The sequence below is a fragment of the Sminthopsis crassicaudata genome, chromosome 2 (assembly GCF_048593235.1).
Source record: "Sminthopsis crassicaudata isolate SCR6 chromosome 2, ASM4859323v1, whole genome shotgun sequence".
NCBI lineage: Eukaryota > Metazoa > Chordata > Mammalia > Dasyuromorphia > Dasyuridae > Sminthopsis > Sminthopsis crassicaudata.
The window spans coordinates 652,708,057-652,725,256 of NC_133618.1; the positions used below are offsets into that span (position 1 = coordinate 652,708,057).

The 17,200-nt window shown below is 36.3% G+C and overlaps 1 protein-coding gene across 1 annotated transcript in view; it reads left to right on the forward strand.

Moving 5' to 3' along the window:
- The window catches only part of KCNMA1 (potassium calcium-activated channel subfamily M alpha 1), an 893,014-nt gene that overhangs the window by 665,475 nt on the left and 210,339 nt on the right, over positions 1–17,200 (forward strand). Inside the window, 2 exon segments of the mRNA XM_074296747.1 lie at positions 865–934; positions 9,354–9,509. Of these exon segments, the coding sequence (XP_074152848.1) occupies positions 865–934; positions 9,354–9,509 (226 nt within the window).

Here is a 17,200-nt window from a genome sequence, read left to right on the forward strand (position 1 = left end):
TTCAATTCCTGAATCAATAAACATTTATTAAGCACCTATTATAGTCCAGGCACTATGTTAAGCCTGGGAGATACAAAGAGACATAAAAGTCCTGCTCTCAAGAGGCCCATCCTGCAATGGGGGAGATAACATGCAAAGCACTACACAAAAAAGAACAATGTTCAATATAATTCATTAGACTTAAAGAAAATCAGAAAAGGACTTCCTGTAGAAGGTAGAATTTTAGCTGGCATTTATAGGAAATCAGGGAAGTCAGAAGTAGAAATGAGGAGAGAGAGCATTCTAGGTATGGGAGACATAGCATCTACACAGTTAATAATGATATAAAGTGATGATTGAGGTGGGTAAAGAAAAGATGCAGAGAAAGATGTCTCAGAACATCTGAGATTAACGAAGGAGAGTATGTAAGTCTATAAAGAAAAATTGGCACCTAAACTTAGTCTTGAAGGAAAATAAGAATTCTGAAAACTAGAGGTGGAAGGAAACTACAGTCTAGATTTATGAGAATGTTTAGAGTTGGGATCATTGTAACCAACTGTATAGCTGGAAGGAATCTCTAGTTTAAGGGTTCTTAGCTTTTTGCATGTCATGAGCCCTGTGATCAGTCTGATAAAACCTATTTATAAAATAAAATACATAAGACAATCAATCATATTGAAATACAGTTATCAGAATATTAAAAAATAATCCCAACAATACCTGGGATTGCCCCCAATTAAAAATCTCTACTTCGGTCATCTTGTTCAATCACCTCTTTTTATAGATGAAGAAAACAATAGGGAATGATTAAGTGTTTTGGAGCAAAAGAAGAAAATAGAGAGATCTCAGCTTTGGCTCTTTTTTTTTTTTTTTTTTTTTTTTTAGAGTAATTTCCATAAAGAACTACCATCCGAAGATCAGAATTATCACCCAGATGCTACAGTATCACAACAAGGTAAGGAAGTGAGAGCTTCCTCTCATGTGGGGATATAAACATGGAACCTATCAGTAGTGTGCTGGTAAATATCCTACTGGCCTATGGTAAATATTTAACAACTGGATCCTTTGAGGGGGGAAAGATGAAAACAACACATTTTTAAGTTTAATTGACATTTAAATTTTCTCCATATATTTTTAAAAATCTAGGCCATTAAAACAATACAACATGACTGATTTGTAGTATTTGTCAATTTCCATTGGTCATGCTGAAAATTTAACGGTGTGTTCTTGAAAGCTGGTTCAAAGTTATCTATGGCTTCTACTTTGTTTTATTTAAAAAAAAAATATATATATATATACATATATATACATAATATTTTATTCTTCCCAATTATATATGAAAGCTTTTTTTAAAAAAACATTTTAATATATTTTTTAAGTTTTGAGTTCCAATTGGTTCCCACTTTCTGCTTCACCTCCATATTATTAAAAAAAAAAAAAACTTATGGAAAAAAAAAGTATGATAGGTAACAGCCTCTCTAAAAAATTCCTTTTACTCAAATATCATGGTATTACTGGGTTTTGGGAAGAGTTCTTTATAGATAAAAATAGCTAGCACATATATACCACTTTAAGATATTCAAAGGTCTTTAATCATATTACTTAATCTTTAGATAATTCTGTGAAATAAATACAGCAGGACAGTAACACCTGCTGTATTTATTTCACAGAATTATCTAAAGATTAAGTAATATGATTAACATAGTTGACAGGAGGAAACTAAGGCTCATTAACTTGTATATGGTGATGCGATAGATGGAGCTGGACTTGCAGGCAGGAAGAGCTGACTTCAAATATGATCTCAGACTCTCCCAAGTTGTGTGATACTGGAGCAATTTACTTGCCTCAGTTTGCCTTAATTTCCTCTTCTGTAAAATGGAGATAATAATAAACTTACCTCTTAAAGATTTGTTGTGAGAATCAGATAATCAAAAATTATAAAGCAGTTAGCTCAATGCCTGGCACATAGTTAAGTGCAATCGAAATGTAAACTATTACTATTCTTATTTCTATTATGTTGTGCCACATCTCTATTTCTAACCTCCACACTTGTTCTTTTAGTAAGTGTTCATCATTTATGGCTCTTTAAAAAAAACAATTTCTAGATTAAATTTTGTTTAAAGTTCCAGATTTCCCTCATTGATGTGTCATCTAGTAGCAATGCATTGAGTAGCTACTATATGCTCAGTGATGTATCTTATTACTATGAACAATACAAGAAAGAGAAGATGGAAGAAGCCTTCAGAGAACTTACAATTCATGGAGATAGGAGAGGTAGACATTCCCCCAAATCAATTACACTGTAATATCGCTGTCCAGTGAGATCAGAATAAGTATGGTCTAAGTGGAATGATCAATTTGCTATGAATTTCTGAACCCACAAGAAGTGCTGGAGGGAATATAACAATAGTAGGATTTCTGTGATCCTTGAAGAACTATTGAAATTGGATATTCTGATTATATGGACTGAGAATGTAGAGCACAGCTCACGCAAACAAAATTTAGCATAAGCACAGTTCATTTCAGGAATGGTTTCCCTTTGGAAAGTTAAAAATAAATTTATAATTTCTTAAAATGTGTAGTTCAGCAAAGCACATATGTCTGGATCCTGGTAGAACTGAGTTTATTATTTTTTTCTCTTTTCTGTCCTCTTGTGATTTGCTTATTTACAAATTAGACCCCAATCTCTCTACTCTAAAGCAATGCTTTTCTACTTAGTAAGCTCCTAGGAAAACAGCTTTTGGGGAGGGAAAGTAGCTAGTGACTCCTTTCTCTATTTGAGATTCAATAGCTTATCTTAGCAATGAGGCCTAAAGACCAGAAGCTACTTTGTACCTGGGTCCAGGTGTCTTAGATGAGTACAATAACTCCCTGTTGGATCAGCAGTGAGAGTGATCCCCATCATCCAGGGCTCATTCTCTGCCTAACAAACAATATGATGACCCAGAGATGACTCCATTCTGCCAATTGCAACAGCCCCATGCCATTATTCCTTAATTGCTGGCAAATGATGGCCCATTTTGCCATGTGGGAGCCCATTGGAGGCTATTCTTTTGAGTGTATCCTGCTGTCCATGATTGGCCCTCCACTCAGAGCTCACTGCCATTGCCAACCATTACCCAGCCCTCAGCAGGTGGCTGTTTTTTTTGCAGCTCAACATTATATGGCAGGCAGGTTTGGTGGTGGCCACCCAAGGTCATAGTCATCTGTCTGTGTCCTTAAAATCAGGGCTACCCTGCGCTGACCAAATGGAGACAATGTCAGTAACTTACCAGCCCCTAACTTGCAGAAGGTTGTGGTTCTGTAGCTGGTGATGATCCTTGGAATTTTCCCCTAGTGCTGGAATTTTCTTAGCTTTGAACTTGACACTGATGAAATGATGTTAGTAGGGAGCTGAATGTCTAAGGATGTTTCTTTATTTTAGCAATTTGAAGTTTTTTTGAAAATTTTCTCCGTCTCTCTCTGTCTCTGTCCCTCTCTTTCCCTTTCCCTCTCTTTCTTTCGGTTTCTTTATCTGTCTCTCTCTGTCTGCCTGTCTCTGCTTCTCTGTGTCTCTCTTTGCGTTTCTGTCTCTCTTTCTCTCCCTCCCTCCCCTTCCCCCTCCTTTCTCTCTCCAGCTTCTTTTTTCTCTCTCCCTCCCTTCTTTCTTCTTTCCTTTAAGGAGGATTTTGATTGAATGTGATAATAATGCTATATATCTGGGAATGGATTAAGGGTCCTTCAAATTAGAAACAAAACTAAAAAAGTTTTTGACATATTTAACTGAATTTGAATTAAAAGAATCTTCTCAAAGTTAAAGCAATTCCACCAGCCCACCACAGTTTGGAGCCTGTACATGACTACTTTCATCTTCAACATCTCTTACAAATGTAAACTATATAAATTGTTCAAAAATAATAGAGGGCATCTCTCCTCCATTCCTACTTGCCCAAAGCCTGATTTCTTTTTAGTCTTTTAGTCCCAATTTATTTGGGTCCTGGGGCTGTACAAAAAAATCAAAGATTGAGACTTTAGCCAGACAAGTCAGAAACATAAAAGCACCATGTCCTGATGGCAGAACTTCTGAGATTTCTGAACAGAGAGGGGAGAATTGGCTTTGACAGTTGCCCAGACTCTTTTTTCCATCCTATCAAGTGCCAAGGAAATGCCTCAGGACTGCCAATACATTGTTACCAGAACCATCTTCAAGAGGAGAGGTGGGGAAACTGAACTGGGATATGATCTTGGCATCTCCCTTGGCACTCCTATTCTCCAGCCACGCAGCCTGCTGAGCAGCACAATCAACCAAAACCAGCCCTAAGTCAAGGTCAGGCTTATTACTGCTGTACCTAACTTCCAGTATGGTACAATGCATTCTTCTTAGTTCTGGAATCAGGGTATCTGAGCTCAAATCCAGCCTGTGATGGATGAGCTTGGGTGACAACCTCCAAGAACCATAGTTCTGGTAGAATAGTCTTTTTCAGAGTGCCTTCCACTTTCATGATACAAGATAGGCAGCTGCACATTCCTGTGCCACTGACCGGCAATCAAGACTGACTTTCAAATATAGTTATAATAATCCTTTATAATTGTATGATTGGATGTTGATAAGTCATTTAACTTGTGTCTGACTCTTTGTACTTTCATTTGGAATTTTCTTGGCAAAGAAACTGGAGTGGTTTGCTATTTCCTTTTAAAGCTCATTTTACAGAAGAGGAAACTGAGGTAAACAAGATTAAGTGATTAGCACATAGCTGCTAAGTGTCTGAGGAAGGATTTGAATTCAGGTTTTCCTTATTCCAAGTCTGGCAATTTATCCTCTTTACCACTTAGCCACCCTGCATTTGTATATTACTTTGTAGTTTATTTCACTTATTTTGTCTTTTTAATTCAGGAAATATTTACTTTAATAAACACTGATCAAACACCTACTATGTTCAAGATTATGTTGTATAGTGAGGAGAGTGTTGGGATTTTGGTCAGGAAGAACTGTTTTTGCATTTTACTTTTGCTTCTTCTTAGATGTGTGACTATGAGCAAGTGATTCCATCTGTCCCTTCCTCAGGAAATTCCCTAAAAATACAGATATATTCTGTGTCTGAAATCACAGGTTCTTGACATAATAAGAATGTGCAAGACACTGATGATGTAAAAACAAAGACAGAAACAAATGAAAAAAAAAGACTCTGCCCTCAAGGACCAAGGGTTGGGGAAGACATCGCATTTCACAGAGCTTTAGACATTTTATAGCATTGTTGCAGAAAAAGATAGTGCTATTTCAGTTACAGAAACTTGGGGAATGGATTTTTAAGTAAATTCTAGGTTCCAGTGGGACTAGCAGTCCTGATCCCTCAAACATTGTAACTCATGGACCCATCAGCTTAGCAATAGACCCTAGGAGTCAGCAGAGCAGAAGGAATTGATGCTCCTCAGAAGTGATACTGTTCGTCAGACTGACAAGCATCTAAGGCATCATATTTCTTGTTTGAAGGAAAAGAATGATTCCATTAGGTGCCATTGGCTTACAGTATAGGGAGATTTCAGCTCCTCAAAGAAAGATACTTAATGTGAGTTGGTCTTTGATGAAAGTGGTAAGGATGCAGGAATGGGAATGGTGAGAATGGCCATTGGCACTATTTGGGTATAGCTTGAACTCTTCTATTCCTCCTAATAATAATTGTTATTTTAAACTTTTCAAAGTGTTCTGATATGGCTATTTAATAAAATAATAAAATAAAAACTGCTTAATAAAGCATTATTCTACTTAATTTTGTCTACAAAGTAGGAAGGGCTGTTGTTATTATTTTAGTTTTTCCTATGAGAAAATGGAGATCATAGATCTCGAGAGGGGATTTCAGAGTCTGTCTAGCACAACCCTTTCTCTTTACATTTGAGGAAATTGAGTCCTAGAAAAATTAAATGACTTATCCAAGACCACATAGATAGTAAACTTCAGAAATGAGATTTGAATATTGATTCTCTGACTCTGGAACCAGAGGTCTTTCTGCTGTACTAAGATATTATAGGGCAACTAGATGACACAGTGTATGGAGTGCCAGGCTTGGAGTTGGAAAGATCCAACAGGATGAATTCAATTCTGGTCTCAGATATTTCCCAGCTATGTGATCCTGTATAAGTCACTTAACCCTGTTTGCCTCAGTTTCTTCACTTGTATAATGAGCTGGAAATGAGAAGGAAATGGTAAATCACTTTAGTATCCATTGCCAAGAAAACACCAATGGTATCATGAAAAATCAGACTCAACTGAAACAATTGAACAACCAAAGATATTACTATTTTAAAGATAAATTTTAATTAAAATATTTTGCTTTAAATTCTCCTTCACTTTCAAGTGCATCCCTTTTCTCTCCCCTAACTAAAGAGCCATCCCTTATAATGAAGAATAAAAAAGTCTTCAAAATTAACATATCAACCAAGTTGGATGGTATGCACAAAGTTCTATACCCTTAATCCCTACCTCTCCAGTAAAAGTTAGGACCTCTTTGTGGCCAAGCTAGAGCATTTAATTATTGTTAATAATAATTTTTGTGGAGCTTTCTAATGTTTGTAAGATACTTTCCTGCCTTATAAAATAAATCATGAGATATTATCCCCAGGTCACAAATAAAGATTGAAGCTCAGCATTAAGTGACTTTACCAGAGTCACTTAGCAAGTGATTAAAGGATTAGAATCTGGGCTCAAAAACAATTCTCTGAAACTAGTGTGACCCTGACATTGTACCAAATTGCCCAATATGACAAATGAGAGATAAATCAAGCATCCACTCTCAGTTTAATGCTTTCCCCATCTCCTTCAATGGAAGAAAGAGCCACGAAAATTGTGCCGAGAAGGAAGCTTCTGATCTTGCCTGTGGGGCATAGATCTATTTTCTAAATTAAGAGATTTGTCTCCAGGCTCCTGTGTTTCTCTTTGGGTATTTTCTACCAAACCAAGATTTCTTTCCAATGAAAATGCCAAAAAGAGGTAGAAACTCATAATGAGAATCCCCATGACGGATCATCATCTTTTTGTTTCATTAGCATAGTTTTTCTTTCCCACCCTCCCCCCTCACTTAGTGATTGGGGAAAGTGTGCTGGCCAACAGAAGGGGCAAAGGAAACCCCAAGTAATGGAACTAACTTGAATTTCACATGTAATGACATGTAAAATATGTCTAAACAAAGAATTCAAACCAGATGGAAAAGTAAGAAGCTAGGAGTCAGAGACTTGGTTTATGAGAAAGAAAACTGAAAACTCTATTTTGACAAGGTCATAGAACTTGGAGGGATCCTCTAAATGGAATACCCCACCCCATTTGAAACTCAAGAAGACATGGTTCTCATACCTGATGCATCTACAGTAATGACCCCACAATTCACTTGGCTCCATAGTAGGAGTATTAGTCTCTGAAACTCCAGTGGTATGATTTCTTAAGTCACTGGGGACTGCTGTAGAGCATCTCTGAGGTCCTTCCAAGACTAAACCTATGATTCCATGTTTCACCTTCATTCTTAGGGCATTTAAGTTCAAATTCATATCTTCTCAATCAATTGGTTTATTCTATTACAATGAATCAGAAAAGATCAGTGCCAGAAGAAATTTTAGAAAATATCAAATAGGATATAAGCTTTTTGAGTGTAGGAAACATTTTATATTTTTGTCTCTAAATTTTTAGTACCTAGCCTGGTACAGTATGGACACTTAATAATTATTAATTAATTGGTTTGTTCAATTGAAACTCCTCAATTTACGTATGAAAACAGTAACTCCTAGAGAGCTAAAATCATTTGTCCATATTCACTCATTTAGGAAGTGCTCAAATCAGGACTCAAAATCTAGAATTTTATTTCAAAGCCTAGCTGCTTTTGTTCAAAGACATCTTTGAAAATGAAGCAAAGATTGATGCTCCCAAAGCAGAGACTGGCAGGGCATTGAAGAGGGAGAAAAGACGGCTTACTAGAATTGGAGGGAAGGAGGGGATGATCAATCTTAGAATATTAAGCATTGATCCTAGCTCAGATTTATGCTATGATTTTAAATATTAGTAATTTTGAATCTGTCTCTGTCAGGCCCTTGGAAGAAGTATCCTTCCTAGAAGCAGCCAGAGTTGGATCAGTACTCAGACAAATAGAGAGACAACCCCTATAGAGCAGTAATTCTGAAAAGAACCAGATAGGTGCCTTTCCATATTCTGCCATGGAGAGCTTTCTTTCCTTCAAGTAAACCTTTTGAACATATTATCAAAAGTGAATAAAGCACAATCTACCATAAAGAGGTAGAAAATAATCAGTGAATTCCAGAGTTTTTAAAAATATCTTACAATTTAATCTAAAGTCTTCCTAATGAATGCCTCTTCTTATCCTCTTGTTTGCTTCCATTGACTGGGAGTTCATGACTTTACATGGAAGTCCATTTGTTGTTAGCTTTAATTGTAAGAATATTTTTATATTATCCAAAATCCCTCTTCTTGTAAAGTCCATGTGTTGGTCTGCTGCCATCAGGAATAATTCGTTATGTGCAATCCATCTTCCACATGACAGCCCATATTTTAATATGACTATCTTGTCTTTCCTCAGTCTTGTTTTTGCCAGGCTAAACACCCTTAATTCCCAGGACTCTTCTGTGCTCTGATATGGTGTCTAGACTACTTACCACTTTGGTTTTTTCCTCTATATAATTTTTAGTTTATTCATTTATTTTTAAGGTGTGGGAGCCAGAACTAGGTATACTATTTCCAGATGTACTGTCTGACTAGTATAGCCTACAGTGGGATCTTTGCTCCCTTTCATTTGGATATTAGATTTAAATTTAGTCAGCCTGAGATTACACAAGCTTCTCCCCCAGTCTTCCTTCACTTTTATCCATGTCACACTCACGTTTCCTCATTTTCATCCATATCATTGACAAAAAATAGTGATTAGGCTTTGGCCAAGGAGCATCAATTCATCAACAGATATCTAAACACATCGGTTTTGCCCAAAACAATGATCTGACTGTTTTGGAATAAGGTCTGACTACAAGGAGCTTCATTTTAGTCGAGGAGCTCACTTAGCTGGAATGACTTAATTTTGTCTGACACAGGAGAAAATTCCCTCTGTATACACTTTGGCTAAAGGAAGGAAGCAAGGCTTAAGGAATGGGCTAAGTCCTAAAACAAAGGGGAAATGATGAGAAGAGGGCAGAAAAGTCCCAGGAAAATAAGGAGATCTGGTCTACAGTTGAATTGAATGAAAATACCAGTTGTCAGAACCAGATGATCACAAGAAGGTGATGAATATAACTCCTGTTACTTGATCAATGCCCTGTTCATGCAAGGATCTTTTTTTAATGGAGAAAAATAATTTCTCTCTTTCTTTCTCTAAAGTAGTCTCCTGTACCTGTATTTATTCCCTCAGGCCCATCTGCTAAACATCCCGAGCTGGAATTGGAAAGAAGGAGATGACGCAATCTGCCTTGCTGAACTGAAGCTAGGATTCATAGCCCAGAGCTGCCTGGCTCAAGGCCTCTCCACAATGCTCGCCAATCTCTTCTCCATGAGGTCATTCATAAAGGTAATGTCTTGTCTTATTAGTGAGCATTAGTCCACGATTCAATTTGTCGTGGGGTTGAGTAGAGAGCACAGCTTAAACTCAAAACAGATAGACGCACATTACCCACTTTGGTTGGGGAGGAATTCTTGCTCAAAGATTTGGGCACAAGGCCAGCTTCTTTCAAAATTATGTTTTTATTTTTATTTGGCACATCCATGGCCATTAAATGATTGTTCAAAGCACAATCCTCTCTCTCTCTCTCTTTTTTAGATAAACCACATGTTTATCTATCAACAAAGCCCCTGCTGTTAAAACAAAAATATGATTTATATACATTCCATATGGCACCAAAGTGCCTAAAGAAAAGAATTATCATTTTGGTCTTTTACATCAAGTGGCTGGTGGACCTCTCACTGTGCGAATAAATACAGACCATGTGTTTGTGCTGAAGCCCAAACCCCAACAACATAATTCATTTATTTATTTCTCCACAATCAAGGGGGCCAGCAGGGCTTACATGTCATGGTTGTTTGAGTGGAGAGTGAGGAGATGCGCAGCTTTCTTGGCAACATTGCCCTTTCAAAGTCTGAAATTCAATCTGTCCCAGCCACTGCTCATCACCCTACGGGTCTGGCTGGGAAGCCTCTTTAACCCCCCTCTCACTCAATCCCCCTACTCTTGTCCCTTTCTAACTGGGATGATGAAAGAAATGGCAGCCATGCTGGAAAGGAGCATAAGGAAGAGCTCAAAGGGCCCCTGACCCTGGAGGAGGCTTTGCGGTGCTCCTAGACTAGATAGTCATTATAGTTAAACCTATGCAAGAACCCCAAACTCCTTAATTTAGGTTCTCCTGTCTTTGAGTTTGGCTTCATACCAAATGAAGAGTAGTAATAGTAGATATTCTAGTGCTTTTTAAGGCTTACACTGTGCTTTCCTTGTAAATATCTTATGTGGTGAACCAGTCCATTTGGGCAATTTGGAGACTAAAAGGAACCTTTTTTTTCCAAAATACTAAGACTGCCTATTATCACTTAGGGAAAGAGACTTTTGTAAAAAGACATTTTCACTCACAAAAGAAAAATCAAAAGGGCTCTCTTTAGAGGCCCATGGATGGAACCATCAAAGATATACTAGAGAGGCTACCAGAACCTTGCATCAGATAGTCTTTTTTTTTTCCCTGAGGCAATTGGAGTTAAGTGACTTGTCCAGGGTCACATAGCTAGGAAGTATTAAGTGCCTGAGGTCAGATTTGAACTCAGATTCTTTTGACTTCAGGGCTGGTGCTCTATCCACTGCTCCATCCTGCTGTCCCCATCAGATAGTCTTTAAGGCAGGTGAAAGGAGTGTCAGTGAAGGTCCTGGGAAGGGATGCCCTTGGACATGAAAGAGTTGGGTTCTACTCATTACTCTTAATTGATGAGTAGAATAGTTAGGTCCTTTGTCATTTCCACATCAGGGCGATTTGTCATCTCAAATAAAGGTCACATGTTTTGTAGGGAGTGGGAGAGGATTTCTTTTGAAGTATATCTAGTTTTTTTTTTTTTTTTTTTAAATACCTCTGGCATTGATACAATAAGCTGGAAGTCATCCTCTTTTACTGGATAATATTCCAATTGTGTAGACATGAGTAATAGAAGAATCCAGAGTAGAAAAGTTAGGCAAAGGAGGTGTTAGACAAGAAGAAAAGATATGTCTATCCTAGAATAAAGAGAGAGGATTTAGGAAGATTTAATTTTATTTAAATTAAATTAAATTTTAAATTTATTAAATTTAAATAATTAAAATTATTAAAATTTGTTAAATTTTAAATTTAAGTTTAAATTTAAATTTTTTAAATTTTAAAATTTTAACTTTTATTATTGGTTATACAAATAATGTTATAAATGAAAATGCTGAAACTTAGAAGTTGTGCAAAAATCACAATAAAGGTTTAGACTCACATTTCTTCATAGTCTAAGTCCAATGATCTGTGATTTGGCCCTGTACCAGATATCTATGGTCTAGGCTACAGTTTGCAACTGAACTATAAGCAGAATAGAAATTTATGGCACACCAAAAAAGCCAGTGGTGGAGGTTAAAATCGTTTGGTGCTAATAGCTTTTGTCACTGGCCAACAAAATAAATAGCTTACTTTTTTTTACAGATGAGATAATACTGGGCTGAAAACTGGAAGACTAGGCAAAGAATAATGAGGTGCCTAGATGATTATTATATTCTAACCTGAGTTATACTGCTCTGTATTGTCTCCTTTTCTTCCTTCTTTTAGGTTACAAACCTATTGAGGATAAGGACTGTGTGCTAGTTTTGGTATCTCTCAGATCTCACACAGTAGGTGATTAATAAATGTTCCCTGAAATTTACAGATAGTAGGGCTGTACACAACATCCCCTCCAGAATTACCCTGTGAATTTAAATTCTTAAATTTTCTAAACCAAGTAGCATTAAATCTAAAAACATATTCTTTTATCTAGAAGAACAATTGATATTATGCTTAGAAAGGTTAAGAAATGAACAGGACTGCCCTTGTTTTATGCTATCTTTGAGCAAAATCTATGCTAAGCCAATTATTCATGTTTAAAAAAACTTTTATTTAAGAAGGCAAACAGTTTCCAAGCTTCTTCAAACATGTTAGCAGCATCCATCGTGATTGACATATTAATCACTAATGAACTTCATCATTATGAATTTAAGGTTTAAGAATTTCTACCAAGCAACCCTTTATCAGACTAGGTCTAATGCTTGAAATTAATTGATAAAATTTCTGGAAGCAAATTCTGGAATTCAGACTGACCTTGTCCTCAAGTTTTTTTGTTTGTTTGTTTGTTGGATTCATGAGGTTTGATCACAGGAAACTGGGATAGTAAATACATCCAGACAAAGAGGGATTAGTAAAACTAACATGGCAGCAGCCTGTGCGCATAAATGAGATCGAATAGACTAATTTATTTGGGAGTTTATCAGTGTTAAGAACAATCAATATCTATACCTTCTCTCCACTCATTCCCATATTAGAAAGAATTGTCACTAAGAGATTAAAACTATGTCCAGGGATTACTTTTGGCTTAACCAAATCCTAGTCAAGTAGCTATCTTCAACCAGAAGCCACATTTACTTTGGAGAATTTCCAGTTTATGAAGTTGATATAATATGGGACCTAGTGAAGGATGGAATAAGTTATATGTCTTATGTTTTAACTTTATTGTGCCCACATAGTAACTCAAGTCATGTGTATAAAAAAAAGCAATAAAATAAGTGACACTGATTTCTCAACATACTTATAGAACTCCTATCTTAAAAGACCTGACTCTTACATCCAATCTTCTCATTCAAGATTACTTTTTAAGAATAACTGATGCGGGTGGGTGGGATCTCATAATATCTTAGAAGGACAGCCAGGTGGCACAATGGATAGAATATTCAGGCTGGATTTAAGAAGACTTCTTCCTGAGTTCAAATCTGGCCTCAGCCACTTCCTAGCCATATGATTTTAGGCAAATCACTTAACCTTATTGACTACATATAGAATGACCTGAAGGAAGAAATGGCAAACTGTACTTTCTTTGTTAAGAAAACACCAGAGAGTCCAACAGAACTAATCAACAACAACATTAACTTAAATCATAGGATACGTCACAGAGTAATTTCTTTCTCAAATCCAGATTCTTCATGTATGGGGTTTTTCATATCAATTATTTTGCCTTCATCACAATTATTTTCATTACATTTAGACAGATCCTTGGATGCCTCCTTCTAAAAAGGAATCTAAAAATTTTATGGACTTTTGATAGAATCATGGTTTTATACCATGTGAATACTTTATGGTTAGGTACAAGTTGCAAGCTTTCTCCTTCCATCTTTGATGCTTGCTGCCTGTGCAACTTTTGGAAACTTAATTTACCTCCATGTACTTCAGTTTCCTCAACTGAATGAAAGAGCTGGAGGATTCCATGATCTTACCTTCTCATCCCTGATATTTGTTTATTTTTTCTCATATTTTTTTTCATGGAGAATCTGCCCCAAATATTGGAAGCCACATTCTTTTAATACCTCTGGAGGTACTAATGTATATTTTGAGAGAGCCGGCTGTCTCTCATTCCATGTGTAGAGAGAATTACCAGATGGGGAAATCCACTTTGCCAATGCTAATAGTCACCTTCTTCCAAATTTAGTCTTTTAGAATTACCAAGAGCAATGAAAGATTCCGTGACATGCCCAGGTAATACATACCAGAAATGAGACTTGAATCTAACTCTTCCTGGTTTTGAAGTAGACTCTTTATTCACCTATGATATTCTCCCTCTAAGTCACAAATGTTCTCAATAATATCTAATATGGATGAAAGAAATATCAGGGACTGAGGTGGTATAATTTAATGGAAAATTCAAGTCAGCTCAAAAAGCAATTATGAAGTACTTAGAGTAGGAAGTGCTAAGTGTAGAAGAAATAAAGTCCCTTCTCTCAAGAAACTTACAATCTAATTAGAGGAGAGAACATGTGATTAACTATACTGAACAAAGTCAAAATATCTTTTGAAATTCAGAGTGAGAGGATCTAGGTTTAAATCCCCCCCTGCTCCTTTATTCTTTCTATAAACTTGGGCAAGACTCTCTTTTTGACAGTGTATATATATGGGCAATTTTTTTACAACATTATCCCTTGTACTCACTTCTTTTCCAAATTTTCCCCTCTGTCCCTCTAAAATGGGGACAGGCCTCCCCTAGATGGCAGGCAATCCCATACATGTTAAATATGTTACAGTATATCCTAGATACAATATATGTGTGCAGAACCGAATTTCTTGTTGCATAGGAAGAATTGGATTCAGAAGGTAAAAGTAACCTGGGTAGAAAGACAATAGTTTGGGCAAGACTCTTTTGACCTTTCCTTATTTGTAAAATGAAGGGTTTGGATAAGATGGGCTTGTAAGGTCTCTTCTAGTTCTAATTGTATAAGCCTATAACTAACATTAAAAGAAAATTCAGATTTTAAACATTTTCCCTTTTATTTCTTTGATGTATATTGGCATTTTCACACCCTTGCTCTGAAAGTTGCCTTTAGAATCTATCAAATATGATATTGGTCAAGACCCTCTTAGCTTACTTTCTATGTCAGAGGATCACAAGATTTAGAATTGGAAGAATGGGGACAAGTTTCCTAAAGGACATGAGATTGTACCTAAACCTGGAGGTTAGGAAAAGAAAGCATTGCAAGGGGTGATAATGAAGAATACAGGCCTATGCAAACACATAGCTTCTAGGGAAGGCAAGAGAATAAGGCATAATAAATAGTCAAGAAACATTTATTAAGCAACTATTATAGTCCAGACACCATGCTAAGTGTTGGGGATACAAAGAAAAGTAAAAGATAATGTCTGCCCTCAAGAAGTTCATCATTGAATGAGAGAGAAAACATGTAAACATCTATGTATAAATAAAGTATAGAAAGAATGAATCAGTCAACAGAAATAGGACACTAGAATTAAGAGAGATTCATAAAAGCTTCCTGTGTGTGTGAGTATATATATGCTTGTCACAGTTCCATTTTTTTTAGAATGCAATCATTATGTGATATATATCTCTGATTTTTCTCTTTCTCATAAGGATTTTTTATTAATTGTATTGAGATCACCATTGCCATCCACAGTTATTTCCTGCTTCAATTCCTTTTCCTGAGAGAGGGAATTCTAAAGAAACCAGAGACATAGATACTTAGATTTAATTTTGGTTGAGATAGACTCATTAAACAGGCAAATGATTTCCTTTTTAATCCTGCTACTGTGTTTTGAAAAGATCCAGGAAGGAATCATTTTGGCCTACCTAATTTCTGGTTTGTACCTAAATTGCTATATTTGTGGTTAGGTCCTATAAGGAATGTTATTTTCAATTCTGGGCATCAAATTATAGGAATAAGTTAGAGTGTGACCAAAGAAGGAGGAGCAAAATGCTGAGATACCTCAAGGACATTTCATACAATATGCATTGAAGAAACTAGGGCTATTATCTTGGATTAGAAAAGATAATATATGGAAGGGGAGAACGTAAATGGTAGTGAAGACATGAGGATAAAATAGTTGTTTTCAAATACTTGCAATTCTGTCTTGAGAAAGGCTTTATATTTGTTTGGTTTGGTTCTAAATAGCTGAACTAAATAAAGAGTGCCAGGAGTCATGATATGAGTTCAAATGTGAGCTTTGCTCCTAGGTAATTATTGATGTTGAAAAAAGCATGTATTCTTTGAGCCTCAATTTTTCCTCTATAAAACAAAGGAACTCCTCCTCCAACCCCTCACATTCTTTCAATGTTCTCTAAGGTCCCTTCCAAACCATATGAACCAAGAGAAATGAGTGAAAACAATACAGAAACACAAAAACAACTTCCCAGTAGTTAGAGCTCTTCCAAAGTGGTATGAGCTAGTGGGTTTCTTTTCACTAGATTGATACTTTCAAGCAAAGATTGGAATAATATTTGGTCAAAAAATTCTTGGTTGAAAATGATTTGGGATGAATGGCCTCTGAAGTTATTTGTAATTTGGGATTTTTTTAATATATGTAGGAATCATTCATGGTGTCTAAGATCAAAATGCCTATAAAAATCAGATTAGAAAATAAATAATGGCCTTAGGAGCCAGAAATTTGAATGAAGGGTCTTCTGATTAAAATTACCACATATTACTTCTTGGCTTACTTCAAGGGATAGCCCTGCTATGTCCTTTCCTCTTTGCCCAAATCTTTACTTGATCTTTTTCTCATATCCCAGCATGTGAAAACCCCAAACAATATGAATGTGGTTTGAAGGGCAAAGAGTCTAAATGACAGACATGTAAGGTTGTGATAGAACCAACATGTGCACATGTGTGTTTGGATTCCCCTTTAATATTTACAGAATTTAGATCTTAATTTTGATCATTTAGAGGTCAAAGATTGCTTCTTTGAGACATGTTCTCGAATACAGAGAGCAAAAGTCAGCAAAATTGAAAAAGTACAAGGAGGAAAAGGAGCTGATTCCTGCTTTTGTAGCTGATGCTCATTGGCACATGACGATGGTTTGGATTAGTGTAGAAAATCAAAATGCAAAACTTGGTGATCCTTGAGCATGCTTATATTGCAGCCAGTTTGACTTGGTTAGAAACTAATTTTTTTTCCTGCCAGAGAATCTGGTTAATATTGTAGTTAAATTTACAACAAAAAACCCCTCAGGAATAGCAGTGAATTTGCTGAAATCCAACATTCCATTTAGAGTTACACAAATCTGAGACGTTACCTTCTGTTCTGTTAGACCCTAGAAAGTTTGAAGTAAGATGTCTCTTTTGTCCCCTGTCAACAAAGAACCCATCTATTAGTCTTATGCCATGGCAATGGCAGCATTTCAAATAGAGGGAGAAGACAATCATAAAATAGGAACAGAAATTCCTTTCCCCCACAGTTCTCATAATTTCTAGAACATTGAATTAAGGAGTTCTCAGACCTTTACAAATTCTCCAGGCAAACATTATTAGCTAGAAGTCCACACAGAATGTGAGAAGATTGCCAGAAAATGTTAATGGAACTTCTGTATGAAACGGGAAAAAAAGGGAAAACTTTCCCCCATCTCTCCCCACCCCTCCCTTCTCTCTCCCTACCCATACACCTCTCTCCCTAACATGATTAGAAACTCGTTTAATGTGTCTGAAATGTTTGGTCCATCAAAGACAAATGTACATGATTGATGGTGACA